The sequence below is a fragment of the Heloderma suspectum genome, chromosome 2 (assembly GCF_057233095.1).
Source record: "Heloderma suspectum isolate Gila_16-S chromosome 2, 16-S_ref, whole genome shotgun sequence".
Taxonomy (NCBI): domain Eukaryota; kingdom Metazoa; phylum Chordata; class Lepidosauria; order Squamata; family Helodermatidae; genus Heloderma; species Heloderma suspectum.
Window position 1 is genome coordinate 168,286,965 of NC_139459.1, and position 16,726 is coordinate 168,303,690.

The 16,726-nt window shown below is 45.2% G+C and overlaps 1 protein-coding gene across 6 annotated transcripts in view; it reads left to right on the plus strand.

The window, feature by feature from the left end:
* TYK2 (tyrosine kinase 2) overlaps positions 1-16,726 on the plus strand; it is an 83,506-nt gene that overhangs the window by 50,281 nt on the left and 16,499 nt on the right. For 5 of the 6 annotated variants that reach the window (XM_084835867.1, XM_084835866.1, XM_084835864.1 and 2 more), the window contains exons 6-14: positions 3,646-4,030; positions 5,866-6,060; positions 8,130-8,287; positions 8,391-8,508; positions 11,046-11,238; positions 12,984-13,090; positions 13,579-13,755; positions 15,604-15,691; positions 16,350-16,477. In XM_084835867.1, coding sequence (XP_084691993.1) covers positions 3,646-4,030; positions 5,866-6,060; positions 8,130-8,287; positions 8,391-8,508; positions 11,046-11,238; positions 12,984-13,090; positions 13,579-13,755; positions 15,604-15,691; positions 16,350-16,477 — 1,549 coding nt within the window. The remainder of the gene's footprint in view (positions 1-3,645; positions 4,031-5,865; positions 6,061-8,129; positions 8,288-8,390; positions 8,509-11,045; positions 11,239-12,983; positions 13,091-13,578; positions 13,756-15,603; positions 15,692-16,349; positions 16,478-16,726) is intronic. The other variant, XM_084835869.1, reaches the window with a different exon arrangement.

Genomic DNA, 16,726 nt, shown 5'->3' on the forward strand with positions numbered 1-16,726 from the left:
GAGTACACAAATGTGTTCATAATTTTTTTATTTTTCCCCGTTCTTTTGCAAGTGCGCAAGAGCATACTTTCGCCTGTCCAATATGTGTGGCTTTGCCTTGTCACTTTCCTTGTAAGTTTCAGCTGTCAAAGGGAGCACCGAAGTGGAGTAGGTAACATACAAGGAAATTGACAAGACAAGGTTGCATGACAGCTAATTTGCACACAGTTGCGAAGGATGAGGAGGAATAATAGAGAAAGGAAGGACCCAGTAGTGCAGTTCAGAAGCATCGAAAACTGGGGGGAAAGATGAACAGAGTAAGTGCATTGAAAGGGGGTGGTGGCAATATCTTCTCCTTGGCAATGAAATTCTCTAACTTTTAAGTGTTGAACTGATACTTGTCAGTGTCCTCCTCCCATTCAACACTTCCAAACTCTCCAGCAAGTCGAGAACTGGGAGATATTGGCACCCCCATTTTTCATGGCTCCTTTCCAGATTCAAATTCAAATTACGAACACATTTGCATACCCCTGAAGCGCCTTAAAAAAAAAAAGGGTGGCAAACAAGTGATGTTCCTCCAAAGTGTCATTTGGGCATTGGTGGAGGGGCAGCCACCGGTGAAAGAGGCTAGAGGTGGCACTAGTGAAATCACAAAGAGTGGCACAGGCTTTTTTGCCGCTCTTCCCCAGCAGCTTTGTAGCCAGTCCTGGCAACCCACAGTAAAGTCACTCTCCCGGGTTCAGACAACATGAAAACCCAGGTATGAACAACCCTACAACCAGCCATGGATTCTCATGGATTTTTGTTCACAAAAATCAAGCCACCCTATGAAAAACGCACTGAGTTCAGACAACACAACAGTTCATCATGGCTGGCTCGCCCACAGTGGCTTATTGTATCATGCAAACCCAGTCAATGGCCGCGTTCACACAACACAGCAACGCATTCTGCGAATAAGCTATTGAGTGTGGGTTGTTCACAGAACAATCCATGGGGTGCCCAACCGTTGATTGGGCTCACCATGGGTTGTTCTCCCGCTCTGTCCCTCTCGGACCTTCAGCCGACTTCCAGTGTCCTTTGCAGTAGAACCTGTCTTGTGTGCCCTTTCCATCCCCCTCCGCACTCTGATCGCAACCACTTTTTATTCCCCAGCTTTTTTAAAATTCCGCCCCAGAAATGTGTGCAACTGGAGCCGTAATTTTTTTCTCTGGGTTTTTTTTTGGGGTGGGGTCAGTCTATCGGAAGTGCTCAAGTGAGCACTTAAGGCTGCCCAATATGTATAGTCCTGCCTTGTCAGTGCCCTTGGATATTTCAGCTTCAAAAGGAACCAAGTGCAGTAAGAAACATAAAAGGCAATTGACAAGACTAGACTGCATATAGGCTGACTTGCACACCGTTGACAGTGACAGGTCAGAAAAAGATCAGGAGAAGTAAGTGCACCAAAAATGGGGGTGACAATGACATCCACTTAGCAAAGCGATCCTCTGGGTTTTAAGGATTGAACTAACACTTGTCACTGTTCTGCGTCCATTCAACACTTCCCCAAGTCTACAGCTATTCGAGAAAGGGAAGATGTAGGTTCCCCCCACCACGCTTTTCATGACTCCCTTTCACAGTAACCGCAGCAGTAACTGCGCCGAATCTGACAGCCCCTCCAAAGTGCCTTTTGGGCATCGTTGGAGGGGCAGTCACTGGTGAGGGAGGCTTGAGGCGGCTTGTGCAGGCACAATTAGGAAGAGCGGCAAGGTTTTTTGCCGTTCTTGTTGAACAGCTCTGTGCCTGATCACTGGAACCCATGATAAAATTGCTCTCGCGAGTTCAGACAGCACAAAAACCCATCATGGGTTAAATAATCCCTACAACAAGCCATGAGGTGTCAGGTTGGCTTGTTGCCTCAAAATAAGCCACCCTGCAGGAAGCGGTTTGGATTCAGATGACATGACAACCCACTGTGGCTTGTTAACCATGACAGGTTGTCATGTTGTGTGAATCCAGTCAGTGGCTGGGTTCAGATGACCAGTGGGGAAAAGAAGCCTTGGTGGCACTCACAACACTTGCCATTTCCCTAATTACCCTCGCTACGGTGTGGGTTGCTGTTTCGTCTGAACCTGGCAAGGTGTGTGGCAGTGGTGGCTTCCAAACCACCCTGTAATGCCTACTACAAGTCATGGGTTGCGGGATGGTTTGGAAGCCAGCCCCGCTGTGCACCTCACTGGGTTCAGACTGTGATGAAGGTAATTATACCTGCACTGTGATGAGGGTAATTATAGAAACATTGGGTGTGCAAGCAGCACATGCAGGGTGGGGTGCTGAGCATCTGAACCCAGTCAAAGAGAGAAACTCGGGTTTCGGTGGCCATGTGAGGGGCACAATGGACACAGATTCAGAGACATATTTGGAAAAAGAGAGAAGGAAAATAAGAGCAGGTATATTTATCTGTTTCAGAGGAGGGGGAAAACAGAGGGCTTCACTTCCTGGGTGTTTGCAATTATTTGAACAGCAATGATGGTATAATCACCCCAGTCTCATTGACAATGGGATGCACCTCGTCTGGAGACATCCTAAGGAATGACTTTTAAGGTGATGGTGGCAGGCTGAGATGTTTTAGAAGCCCCACATGGTGCAGAATTCAGTTGCAAAAACAGAACTTAAGTTGGAAGGCAGCGAAGCAGTCCCTCACCAGAAATCCTAACTAAACTGAAGGAAATGGCAAAACTAGAGAAGAGGCAAAGGTGCAGGGAAGAAGAGGCAAGGAGGCAAGCTGGCTAAATGGGGGGCAGACCGGACCAGCATGGTGATCCAGGGGAGAAGGTGAACCCAAGGTGGTGCCTGGGAAATCACTTGTAAAGGTTCTGTTTTCTAAGGGGTGCTTAAGCCAAGGAGGGGTCTGAAGGTGCTAGATCTTCTATCATAGGTTGGGGAATCTTGATGCATGGCATAACTAACCTTGAGTGAAGGTGAGTTACACAGAAGTGTTTTTAGCCTTGATGGCTGCCAGTGATTGCTAATGGCTTCTTTGGAGATAAGGGCTCTTCAGGATTGGAGCATATTTTCTGGCAAGGCTTTAGATTGGCCAATTTAGGTAAGCCTTTGAGTGGTTCAACTAGGATAGTGACTTGGTGGTCAGGAAGGCATCTGCATCCATCCAGAGTTCCCATGCTTTGTGTACTTGCATGAGGGCGACTCCTGTTAATTCAATTGCAATAAAGGACACATAGGTTATGAACTCTGATTACATTATATGTCATTAACTCGCAGTTTACTGTCTGGAACATTCCGCTCTAGGTTTGGAAGCAGCCAAAACAGCCTCCTGAAGCACATACTTTAGACAAGGTGCTTTGGTGATGCCCTGAAATAATGCATGGAACAGTAACAACAGGCAGTTAGAATAGACAGTGCTGGCTAGATAGACAAATGGGCTGACTCTGTATAAGGCAGCTTCATATATAAGTAAGATATGAGACAGGTTACAGAGTTTAACTGAGAAAATCAGATTTTGAAGCCCTTATGCTCATAGGTGGCTTGTGAGTGGAGCGATGACCATTTAGGCCTGTGTCATCTTTGCTGCAGGCTTCCATTCTTATTTTCTCATCTGTTTCATTGGGAGCATGATATTAATGTGCATGAGGGCTGGTCCTGCTAACTGGCTCTTCATGTCCCTTGCAGTTTCAAGGAGTGCATCCCACGTTCCTTCTGCCGGCAGATTCAGCAGAGCAATTACGTGACCAGGTTCCGTACAAGGAGCGTTTTCAAGAAGTTCTTGCAGCACTTCCAGCGGCACACAGTAAGCAGTGGCAAGCTGACAGAGGAGGACGTTGTGCAGAAGTACCTGGCGACCTTAGAGAACCTGGCCCCATGTTTTGGGAATGAGCTGTTCACAGTCCTCTCACTGGAAACTGTTTCAGAGGGTGAGAAGGTGCCGCTTTACATCAATGGAGAGCATACTTATCTGGAGAACTCCCATGCCTCCCCTGCCAGCGACAGGCCTGCCACCCATGAGGTCCTGGTCACAGGCACTGATGGCATTCAGTGGCGGCCCATCTCTGCTGAGGTAGGATCACTTCTGGGTTCATCATCACCTCCTTCTGGCAGTCCTTACCAAACTTTGCATCCTTGGGCATTGGGGCTCTCAGCTTTTTCTGGGGAAGTGGGTGTAGTGCCTGTTTGCTGTGCAGTAATTTTGTTGCATCCCAGATTGGGAAGCCATCTTGGGTACTTACTTTTGTTCAGCATAAGATACTTATTTTTGTCTTGGTTTACAGGTTTAGGGCAAGTAATAATATGTTCCTTACAAGCCCAAATTACTAATGGTTAAACCAGGAAGTTGGTTGAAACCAAATTTGAATTGAATGGTTAGTTTTTTCATGAACTGGAACAGAGTGCTTTTTGAAAAAGATCCAGGTTAAGAGTTCAAAATAAAGGTTTTACAAAACAAAACCTGATACAATGATATACTCAGTCACAATGAATCACGAGTGTGTAAAACTAAAATGTAGAAGGATTTCACATACTTTGGGTTTTTCTTGACTAATCTGTCTTTTGGGGAAATGGCAGCCAGGACAAAGCCCTTCTGGCTTTAAATGTTAAGGGTGTGGATCCACATATTTTGGCTGGTGTTACCAGCCAGAATTTGTGCTTGCTGCAGACCCTGCCCCTCTCTTGACTTTAGGTCTGGTGGGGGAGAATGTCTCATCCCTGACATTGGGCTGAGTTTCAGAGGCACTTGGAAAGTAGCCTGAAGACAGCATGCTGAACTTTTGTGCTCACATTAGAAGATGTGCTCGCTGGTGGCAAAGGAGTGTATTGTAGTTGACTTTGAAGAAAAACAGCATGGTGGGGTGACTGGCTGGCTGCTTCTGATTGGATAGCATTTAGAAACTAAAATCTTCAAATTCTGAGCTGATTCAGTTTAGCAAAAGCAATTCCAGTTTCTCAATGCAATGAAAAGAGTGTCTTGGCAGCAATAAAATCTTCCACTGAGGGGCAGCCACACAGTGCCTTTGTAAATTTGAGGGTACACGGTTAATACCAAAGGCACGCTATATAGATATATAAAGTGGCTGACAGGAAGCTCTGGCGTGGGCTGGTCCATGAAGTCACGAAGAGTCGGAAGCGACTGAACGAATAAACAACAACAAAAGTGGCATTATTGGGCATGCTGATTGTTCTTGCTTTTGTAGACTTGCCAGAATTTTGGGGATGTTTAGAGGGAAAATTGGGGTGCAGGGTGTGTGGGAATTTGATAGAGGATATTATAAGCAAGAGAGAACAGTTTTTCTCATATCAACGCAGAACAGAATAAAGAGCTGTGGGCTTAAATGTTCGGAAGGTAGATTTAAATTATATATTATAGGAAACCTTTTACTGACAGAATTTCCATTTAATTTTAATATTTTCATCGTGCCCACCATCATGCCCACCAACATCTTTCTCTCCCTTTTTCTCTGTTCTGTCTTTTGCTTAATGTCCAGCTTGAAAGGAGTTGTGGTGAACACAAAAGCTTGCTCGCATATTACTCTACTATTCTTGTTTGGAACTCTTTTTCTTGATGGACCAACATGGGTACCTGCATTTTTGTCCAGAAAGTTCAACAATGGCTCGATGACTTAGAGCCTCTGAAAGCTTCAGCTTCCAGAAAATGCTGGTCTGGGTAGATCTTGAGATGACCTATGTGGCCCTAAGATTCTGAAAGCAAAGAGTACACCTCAAAGGACACTATTTCTGATCCTAAAGCTGGAATTGGAGGACAGACATGGTTCCCTGTGTGCTGAATGGTTGGAAAGATAGTCCAGGTTTATTTTTACAACAGCTATAATGTAATATTGGAGTTCCAAGCTGATGTGAACACCCCAGAGTTCAGACTAACTCTCTGTCGTTGTCTTTCAGAGATTGCAAAGCCATCTCCATAGAGGTTATTTGGGGAAGAAGGCCAGGATGAAGGACCATAAGGCCAAGTGGCCCTACCAGCCAGTGGAACAATGTGAACCTAAATGGGTACACTTTTGTGACTTCCAGGAGATCACACACATCGTTGTCAAAGACTGCAAAGTCAGTGTTCACCGTCAAGACAATAAGTGCCTGGTAGGTGGGACTTTGTCCCTTTGCTACCCATCTCACAGAGTCCCTTTATTAATTTACAATTATTGTCTGGAGTAGCAATATCTGTGTATATGGTGAGGGTTGGAGCTGTTGAAAGGACAATACGTGATGTTATTTCTACTGTGATTGTATTGCTCAGCACCCTTGGCTGAAAGATCTAATTAGAAAAATGTTAAAACCAATAGTGACTACCTTTGAAAGAACACTTTCAGAGCACTGGATACTGGAGCTTCTTGCTGGGGTGTGTGTTTGTGTGAGAGAGGTGGGGTGGGGAGGTAGAGGAAAAACGATATCGAACTTCATTGAGATTTCTTAGGAATAACAGTTCTGTGCCTATGGAGTCTCTAAACATTGGGATATACCTGCATGTTTGGTTCTCCCATGTCTTGATGTCACAACAGTATATATCCATATCATGTGGCTGCCAGCCACTGCAGAGTAACACACAATGGCTGGGTTCATATGATCAGGGAAAGAAAATAAGCCACCGTAGTTTACTTTCCTGCCCCATGTGTGCTGCTTGCTGGTGGCAAAGGAGTGCACTGTAGTTGACCTACAAACCACCCTGCAACCCTAGAACAAGCCATGAGTTTCAGGGTGGTTAGTAAACCCACCTGCTGCCCACCTTGCCAGGTTTGGATGACACAACAATCTGTGCCCAGCAAGCATAATTATGCAGTGTGTGACCAGCACATGTGGGGTGGGAAAGTAAGATACGGTGGCTTATTTTCCTTCCCTGATCATGCAAACCCAGTCAGTGTCATGATATCAGTTGTTCTAGATCATGGCATAGAGGGAAAATGGGGAACTAGACTGCTGCTTGTTCTAGCCTTATTTTAATTGTTTTAAGATAGTTCTCCCCACTCTTTTACTGTTACTCTTTTATCTTAACAACAAACCTGTGAGGTATATTAGCCTGAGAGGTAGTGACTAACCCAAGGTCACCCAGAGAACTTCATGGCTGAGTGAGGAATTTGGACCTGGGTCGCCCCAGTCAAGGCTGAACACTAACTACACCACTACCCTGGCTTTCTCAGAATCACAGTTTTCCTTGGCTAGTATGGTACTGTGGATAAAATGTTGTATTTGGATGTGGGAGATCAGTTCCCTGCTCAACAACAAAGCACTTTTCGGTCAATAACCTTAAGCACGGTCTTTCAGCCTCCTTGGCCTCTAAATGGATTTTTGAGGAAAAAATAAAAACTATTGTAAAAGTACTCCATACTCTGAAAACATGTAGAAACCAAAAGGCGATTCTATCTGAGAAAATTGCACAAGATGGATGGGCTGCTCAGTGTTGCCTTGTATGGCTAATGTGTTGCTTCTGGAGCCACTGGTAACTGGTGCTTTTAGAGATAAAAAGCTGAGCTGTGTAGAGTGATTAGCCTAAGCCAGGAAGAGAGTGAACCCTTAGCTGTGAAAGTAGTATTGCACTTTCATTCCCAAAATTCCCATGAATTCCCACTAATCTTCCAGTGGTGCTATATGCAGGAGCACACGTAGGTTGTGACCAAGATGACCACTTGGTGGGAAACTTTTTAAAAGTATTGTTAAAGTACTGAAGCAATTTGAGCCCAAGTCTCCTTGTTCGAAGTCCAAAACTCCTGTCCACTCCGCTGTCTTGGCTGTCTTAGGATCACAGCTCTGTTGGGCTAGTATGGCGCAAGACGGTAGCCTGAGGTTCGTGAAGTTATGTATAAGATAAGGAGGGCATCCTGCTACCTTTTTCCTAACTAGGGATAGATTATGCACTTAGCTTCCCAACCAGATGCACCCCATTTACAGTGCTATCTGTATGTCTCTTCTCTCCTTTATGCTGAGCCTCTTTTAAATGTTTTGCAACTCAGAATACAGTGGCTTTATGTGAAACAGTGGAGTATTAATGGGACAGCAGAAGGAGGCTTAACAGTGAGCGCAAGCAGAGGTGGCAAATGGGGACAGAGAACTGCAGGTTCCCAGGTTATAGCTTTCCAGCATAGGTTCACAGGGACCTTCAGCCCAGCACAGTGGCTCAGGTCTAATGGTTGTGCTTTTAAAACATTTCTATTCAGGGTCTGGCTCTTTCATCCCATGAGGCTGCCCTTTCCTTGGTTTCCCTGATAGATGGCTACTTCAGATTGACAGCTGATTCTAGCCATTATCTGTGTCATGAAGTAGCCCCACCACGGCTGGTTATGAGCATCCAGAATGGCATCCATGGACCCATGCAGTAAGTGGCCTCTGCTTAAACAGCTAGCCATTCTCTACTCTTACATCAGGCTTGGGAGCAGGTGGCTTCCATAGCTTGTGTCTGAAATGTTTTCTCTTTGTAGGGAAGAGTTCATTTTGGCTAAACTGAAGCGGGAGGAGCAGGAGGAGGGGCTGTATGTCCTCCGCTGGAGTGTCCTTGACTTCAATAGGTTGATCTTATCCATACTGAGGCGAGGCCAGGTGAAGTATGGGGGAGTGGCAAGAGGCTGTTCTGATTCTATAGATTCTCCCCAACTTGTGATTTGGTCCTGATGCTCTGTGGGGGAGCCTTTCCCAAGTATAAACATTCAACTCTGGATTCTAAACAATGTTGTCAACAGCTGGGTGTGCCTTTATGTTAAATCTGTGCTGGCTGGTTGGCAGTGTATTGTCTAGCCAACTTGACAGACAGAAATAAAGATTATAGAAATCACCTGGGAAGCAGGGCTGAAGTTCTTGTATCTGGTGTATGTCCTCAAAGTGTGGTTCAACATTAGCGCCACCTTTCTGAAGATAATTAAACAAATTCTGGATTGCTTCCGATCAGTCAGCCATGATTAAGGAAAGTCAACTATGGCTTGGTATGATTTCTGAATTGACAATTATATTTTATTTCTGCCCTGCTTTTCAATGGAAAAGGGTTCCAGAGTGTCTTACAGATCGACAACCACCCCTCTGGCTTACAATCTAAAGGACACAACACAAAAGTGGAAAGGGTTGCAGGGGGAAGGCAAGGGAAGGCAAATTCAGGCACCAGTTTTAAAGATACAGAATTCTTATTATGAGCAGCTGGGATGCAAACAGTTCTGGGAGATGAGGAGCCAAAAGGAGCTGGTCTCTCACAGTTCCTGCTTCCCATCTCTCCCTCCACTACAGCCTGATGGAATGATGGCTGCCGCTCAGTGACAACTGGGAGAGAGCAAGAGCCAAAGGATGCTTGTCTCTCAGCAGAGCCAGAGGAATGGTTCTGCTTGCTTTCTCTTCCTCTGCTTTGCAGACTTATGGAATGTAATTATGGCCAATACTCTACCTCTGGAGGCTGCTGCACCTTGGAGATGGGATGAAGCTGAATGCTAAGCAAATGGAAAATGAAAGCAAACAATTAGCTCTAAACCATGGCTTTCCTATTGTATGCCTGGAAGCACACGATGTCTGAACTGAGTCACACTTTAGAGTTGCAACCAAGATTACTAGCATACTGTCCCACAAAATATCTACATTAGTCATTTAGTAACTTATGGTCTAAAAGGTTGGGGAGGTGAAGGAGTATGCTGTAATGTTCCCATGACTCATCACTTGGAGACAATTTCTTACTTGCTGCAGGCAAACAGAGGAACTGCTATCTACAAACCTTTATTAGCTTGAATGCACTTCTAAGTAATTTTAGGATCATTAATGCTATTGAATGAACTGTACTTTTAACCAATAATCATATTGTATAATTCCTGTATAATAACAACACTATGGGCAGGTTTGCATGACACAACAGCCCACCTTGAGAATAAGCTACACAGTGTGTGGGTTATATTTAGAGCAGTTACTGCTGCGGTTACTGCAAATGGGAGCCGTGAAAAGTGCAGGAGCCTAGTCTCAAAAGGACTTGCTGGAGACTCAGGGCACCCACAAGTGTCAGTTCAACACTTAAAACCCTGGAGATCAACTTGCTAAGTGGGCAATTTTGTTCCCTTTTCCCAACCTGTTACTGTCAACGGCTGTCAAATTAGCCTGTATGCGGTCTCGTCTTGTGAATTTCTTTGTATGTTTCATACTGTGTTCCCTCTGACAGCCGAAACATATAAGGCTATTAACAAGGCAAGGGTATACATACCTGACAGTTGCAAGTGTGCACTTGGGCAATTCTGAAAAACTTACAAAAATAAATAATTTAAAAATTATGAACACATTTGTGCACATTCCTGAGGCTGATTTTTTAAAAAAATATATTACGGCCCCATTTGCGCAAATGTCTGGGACCAGCATTTTTTAAAAAGTGGTTGGCGAATGAGTGACAGCCATCTAGGCACTGTTGGAATGGCTGTCACTGTCGAGGGAGGCTCAGGCGGGTGCAGTTGGGAAGAGCGGCAGGGGTTTTGCTGCTTTTGCCAAATGGCTCTGTATTTGATCACCACAACCTACGATGGATTGGCTCTGCCGGGTTCAGATGACACACCAACCTGTCATGGGTAAAACAACCCTCAGAGCAAGCCATGCAGACATAGAGTCCATTGTGGTAAACGGTGCCATTTTCCACTATAATCCCATCTGTTGTGATTCCTTTTCCCTACTTAAAAATAAACTAAGCCAGTTGGCAGAGCATCTGTATTTGCTTGCTTTGCTACTAGTTGTTACCAGGGCAGAAAACATTACCAGAGTAGAGCCCTTTGTAACCCTTCCCAGGATGGACCATTTCTCTAAGGAACAACTTAATATGTGACATACACACTACCCTGTTCTTGACCGGACACTGCTGGAAACAGGATGCAGAACTAGATGGAACCTTGGTCTGATTCAGCAGGCCGCCTGTTTATCATGAAGATGGAAGGAGTAAGCAGCATGTTCCTGGCTTCTGTTGACTTTTGAAAAATGGGACAAATAGAGTTTTGTGTGAAATGCCTGTGGATGCCTTAGTTTGGGGGCAGGTCTGTCCCATGTTATGCACTTTCCAGACGAGGCTGCTGAGTGACACTGCATGTTCACGTCCATCTCTTATTCTCTCTCCTGTTGCTTTTTTGCACCAGAGCCTCCGCAGCCAAGACGCCACAAGCTACAGACAGTTCCGGATCCAGAAAAAGGAAAATTCCTTTGTGTTTGAAGGCTGGGAGCAAGAGTTCCCTAGTGTCCAAGAACTGATGAATGCTCTCAAAGGCTGCACACTAAGAACTGAAAATGAGATCTTCATTTTGAAGAGGTGTTGTCTCCCAAAGCCAGGAGGTACAAACCAGGCCACATCTATAGAATTTTTCTTTTCCTGTGATACAAGTTGATAGTGAAATTTTCCCTAGGGAGGGAGAAATATAAGAAGGGGAGAGGTTGGTCTGCACATGGCATAGGACCTTTTCCTACCATAAGACCTGTAATGGTTTAGCATTTGGTTGCATATCCCAGAGTACAGTGTATCTGAACGTTGCTCAGGACATAATAAATGCAGATCAAAAACTTGTGAATCTGAGAAGGACTTTTGAGTCTAAGTTACAATTTCAGGCATTCTAGCCCTCACACAATCAGAGAGTAGGGGCAAACTCACTGGCCCCAGCCCCTCCATTGCATCACTGTTACCTGGTCCAGCTGCTTTCAATGTGTTGGAGGGTGAAGGTCTGCAGTGGGCAGCCTGCTGTAAGTGCCCAGGCACCCCATATGATTTAGAACCCTGTGCAATCAGCCTACATGTGTAGAGCATGATCCTCGCTGCAGACCATTGCCCCCCAATGAGCAGAGGGCAGCAGGGCTGGGAAACAGGGATGCAATGAAGGAATGGGGCCAGCAAATGCATCCCCACCCTCTCCTTATCATATGAGGGGTGGGCAGAAGGCCTTCAACTCCCAGAAGCAATATGTGGCTGCAGTAAGGTGGTAGTGTCTGTTTAACGGACCATATTTAAAAAGATATATGCTGAGGGTACTTTTGGGTAGCAATGGAAGCAGTAGCAATAGTCTGCTGTTTTACTGTAGGTTAAGTGTAAACCTGGATCTCTAATACCATCAACTGTGTGCACTGGCCTGGTTTAGGCATAATGACAAACCATAGTTTGCCATTAAAACAACAAGCAAATGCTAGCATCAGCCTTATGCGCCTCCCTCTGTTGTGCATGAGGAAATGAGATTTAAAGCTTCAAATTACAGATCATTTTTTAAAAGTGCAGTTTCTCATTTTACCCAAACACAGGGAACTGTGATTTATACAAACCATAGGTAAGAAACCAAGGTATCAAACCATGATCAAACTATTGGTTTCTTAACTCTGGTTTGCCAAATCAGTTCCCTGTATTCAGATGAAACCATGATCTGTTACATCTGAATTGGGCCACTGTGTGAGAGTGTAGCAAGAATTGTCCCTTATCTGTGTCAGCTGTGTGAATACTTGCCTCTTATTTCACTAGAAAGTTGTGGCCTGAGCTTTTTTAGGATTTAAGTCTTAGTATCATCCCTTCCCAGGACCCTGTGGCTCACTGGGAGAGTTTTTAAGCATCTCAACTTCTATGTTAAGACAGACTGCTTGATTCTTTTTTTTCCCCTTAGGAAATTCACATGCCAATCACTTTTTTTTTTTAAAGAGTATTTCTGCTGAGTTTTATGAAGCTATCTGCTAGCTATAGGCTGTCATACGTGGCTTGCTATGAGGCAGGACAAAGTTGCTAATCATCAGAAGCAGTGTCCTGCAAGAGGCTCTATTCAGCAACAAGATATTGACGGAGAGAAGCTGTCTTCTGGGAGGACTGCTGGTTGAACTCATTTATGGAATGTCTTTTAAAACTTATTTATTTTACAAGCTTCTAAATCTCAAGTCTTCCTGGGCAACAGGGCTCAACAATTGCTGCTTATATGTTACTAAATGTAATTTTCTGTGTGCGTGAACAAAGCTGCTAAGTATTTCCTTATAAATGGTCTGCTTTTGTGCTATCATCTTAGTGTGATTTCCTAGATCTGATCCCTTTGGGCTACTAATCTTGTGTACTACAGAAGTCTCGAACTTGCTGATCAAACAGAAAGTGAAGGACAGCACTCGACCAATGTTGAATTTGACCCAGTTGAGCTTCCACCAGATTCGAAAGAATGAGATCACCCAGGTCAGCATAGTTGATTTCTACCTATTAGCGAATGAAGGATTAGGATTATAAAGGTGCAATAACCTTGAAAGGACCTAGCATTCTCTTCCCATGCAAGGAACTTTTAAACCCCAGTCTTATGACCATGCAATGTGCTAATTTCAGATATAATGCCAAGCCATGGCTTAGGACCTACTGGATAGGTGGCTTGAGCTACTAATATGTCTTGTCTGGTGGCATCCAATTTGATTTCTGTGCCTCCCAGGGGGTTGAAAATGGAGTTTACTGGTTTAAAGCAAGCTGAATGCCTGACAAGAAGGATTACTGGCTTCTTTTCCCAATTGTGGAAGACAAAAGCAGGATTTAGGATTTACAGACTTGCAGGAGAGCCATGAATCCTATCCTTGGCTCCAGGTGGAAGGAAAGATGCACACAAGACTAAGGGGGTTATACGATTGGGAAGAAAGGGATGTTTTAGCTAACACAGTGGTGTCTTAACCTCCTTTCAGAGAGCCCACTTGGGACAAGGGACGCGCACCAACATTTATGATGGTGTGCTGCATGTGTGCACTGGTGCCAGCGGTGATGATGAGACGGAGTACTTCTCCACTGAGCAGAACAACAACAGCCGTGAGATGCATGTAGTGCTCAAGATGCTGGACCCCAGCCACAGGGACATTGCCCTGGTGAGTAGGCATCTGGAAAGCAGTAGAGGGGGAACTAGTGAACATTCTGAGAGCACAGCAACCCATCTACCTATCTGCTAGCTATTTGAGTGGATGGGTGGGCTGGCTTGCTCCAGAGACAGTAATGGCTACTACTCATGATAGCTGTAGGATCAGGATCAGAGCCACCATTCCTTTGAATACCAGTTGCTAGGTGCAACAATCAGGGAAAGACCTATTGTCCCCCATGTCCTGCTTGTGGGCTTCCCTTTGGCACCTGGTTGGCCACAATGGGAGACAGGATCCTGAACTAGATAGGCTTTTGGTCTGATCCAGCATGTTTATTATTTATTGATTTGATTTGATTTGATTTGATTTGATTTTTACCCTGTCTTTCTACTAAAAATGGCATGCAAAGCAGCTTACGATCACTGATAAAAACAACAATAAGCAAATATATTAAAACACAAAGGTAAAGGTAAAGGTGTCCCCAACCAGTCGTGTCCGACTCTAGGGTGCGGTGCTCATCCCCGTTTCTAAGCCGAAGAGCCAGCACTGTCCGAAGACACTTCTGTGGTCATGTGGCCGGCATGACTGAACACCGAGGTGCACGAAACTATGTTACCTTTCCCGCCGAGGCGGTACCTATTTATCTACTTGCAATTTCTTGCTTTCGAACTGCTAGGTTGGCAGAAGCTGGGACTGAAGACGGGAGCTCACTCCGTCACGCAGCACTCGGGTCTCGAACTGCTGACCTGCCGACCTTCCCGTCTGCAGTTCAGCGTCTTAACCACTAAGCCACCACGGCCCCCAAAAAACACAATTAAAAACAATTAAAAACACAGCAACAGCATCCAGCTCAACTGACCCGCTTACACACCTAAGGCCTACTTGAATAAATAGGCCTTTGCCTGCTGGCGGAAGGACAGCAGTGAGGGAGCGAACCTAGCCTCCCTTGGTAGGGAGTTCCACAGCCAGGGAGCGGCCACTGAGAAGGCCTTCTTTTGCGTTTCCACCAAACATGCCTCGGAAGGTGGTGGACTCAGAAGAAGGGCCTCTCCCAGAGATCATAAGAACTGGGCAGACTTGTATGGGAGAAGGTGGTCTTTCAAGTACCCTGGATTCAAGCTGCATAGGGCTTTTTAGGTCATAACCAGCACTTTCAATTCTGCCTGGAAAAAGACTGGTAGTCAGTGAAGCTCTTGTAACAAGGGACTCATGTGTTCCCTGTAAGCGGCCCCAGTCAACAGTCTGGACCAGCTGAAGTTTCTGAACCATTTTGAAGGCAGTTCCACGGAGAGTGCATTACAGTAGTCCAAATGAGATGTAACTAAGGCACGTGTGACTGCGACAAGATCCGATGTCTCTAGGAACGGGCACAGTTGGCACTAGCCTCAGCTGTGCAAATGCACTCCTGGCCACCACTGAAACCTGGGCATCCAGGTTAAAAGCCGAATCCAGAAGTATACCCAGACTGTGAGCCTGACTCTTCAGGGGGAGTGTAACACCATCCAGCTTTTCTATCCCATCTTGCAAGAAGAAGGAGGAGAAGGGGATGACTCAAGGCAGCAACTCTTTCCACAGATGCTCAAGATGACGTATAATAACGTTAAAATATTACAAAACCGTAAATGAAAATAAATCTGAACAAGGAAAGAATAGGTAGCTAGTGAGCTTTACTAAAAGCACAAGTTTATTTATAAAGCTTGTTTATCATGTACTTGTCATCCTGTGGGGAGTGGGATGTTAGAGTGGATAAGGAAATCACTGTTAGTGCACAGCAGTGAATTTATTTTGTTCCATTTTATTTTGTTCTGCCCCAGCTGTGCAGTGGCCCTCATGTGATGGCCTCCTCTCTCTTTTCTGCAGGCATTCTTTGAAACAGCCAGCCTTATGAGCCAGGTCTCCCACATCCATTTGGCCTTTGTTCATGGGGTTTGTGTACGGGGCTCAGAGAGTGAGTATTAATCCCTGCCTTGCCTGGTCTTTGAGATATAATTGTCGTCTTCTAACTGGCCTACAAGCTTCACTATTTTATCCTTCTAATACTCCCATTTCTTCCTCGCACAATGCCATTTCTCTCACTTTGCATCTGACACAACATACCCATGTTTAATCATCTCTTGACATCTACCACAACATATAGGATGGCCTCCAATTCGGATGGCTTTAAAAGGGGATTAGACAGATCCATGGAGAATAAAGCTGTCGGCTGTCAATGGCTACTAGTCATGATGGCTATAATGTATCAGTATGCCTCTGAATACCAGTTGCTGGTGAACACGAGCAGGAGGGTGCTATTGCGCTTATGTCCTGCTTATGGGCTTCCCAGAGGCATCTGGCTGGCCACTATGCAAACAGAATAGGCCTTTGGTCTGATACAGCATGGCTGAATAGGCCTGAATAGGTCTTTGGTCTGATACAGCATGGCTCTTCTTATGCTGTTATGAGAGGTTTCTATGGTGGTCACTTGCCTTCCATCCCCAGCCTGTGGCTCATCCCCCTTTTGTGGTTGTCTTAGATCTATTAGCATAGTCTGCTGCTGCTGTGGAGCAAGGATAATGAGCCTCTTTTTGCTTCAGAGTTCTCACCTGTCTTCCTTTTCCTGCTCTCAGATATAATGGTGGAAGAGTACATTGAGCACGGCCCCCTGGATGTCTTCTTGCGGAAAAACAAAGGGCGGATAACAGTGGGCTGGAAATTCACTGTTGCTGCACAGTTAGCTAGTGCCTTGAGTTACTTGGTAAGTCTCCTGGGGTGGATTTGGAGTGGACCTTCTGAGAGTGTTAGGTTGTCACTTGACCCAGATCTCCACTAAAAGGTTATATCTGTCATATACTACTTTAATTCCCAGGGCTTCCCCGCCCCCCGCAAATCCTTGGAATTGCAGTTTGGTGTGGGTGCTGGTTACAGATTCTCCATTACCTCACAAAACTGCATTTCTATGAGGAGAAGAATAACCATCAAACCAATGTAAGTTTGCCTTGTAAAT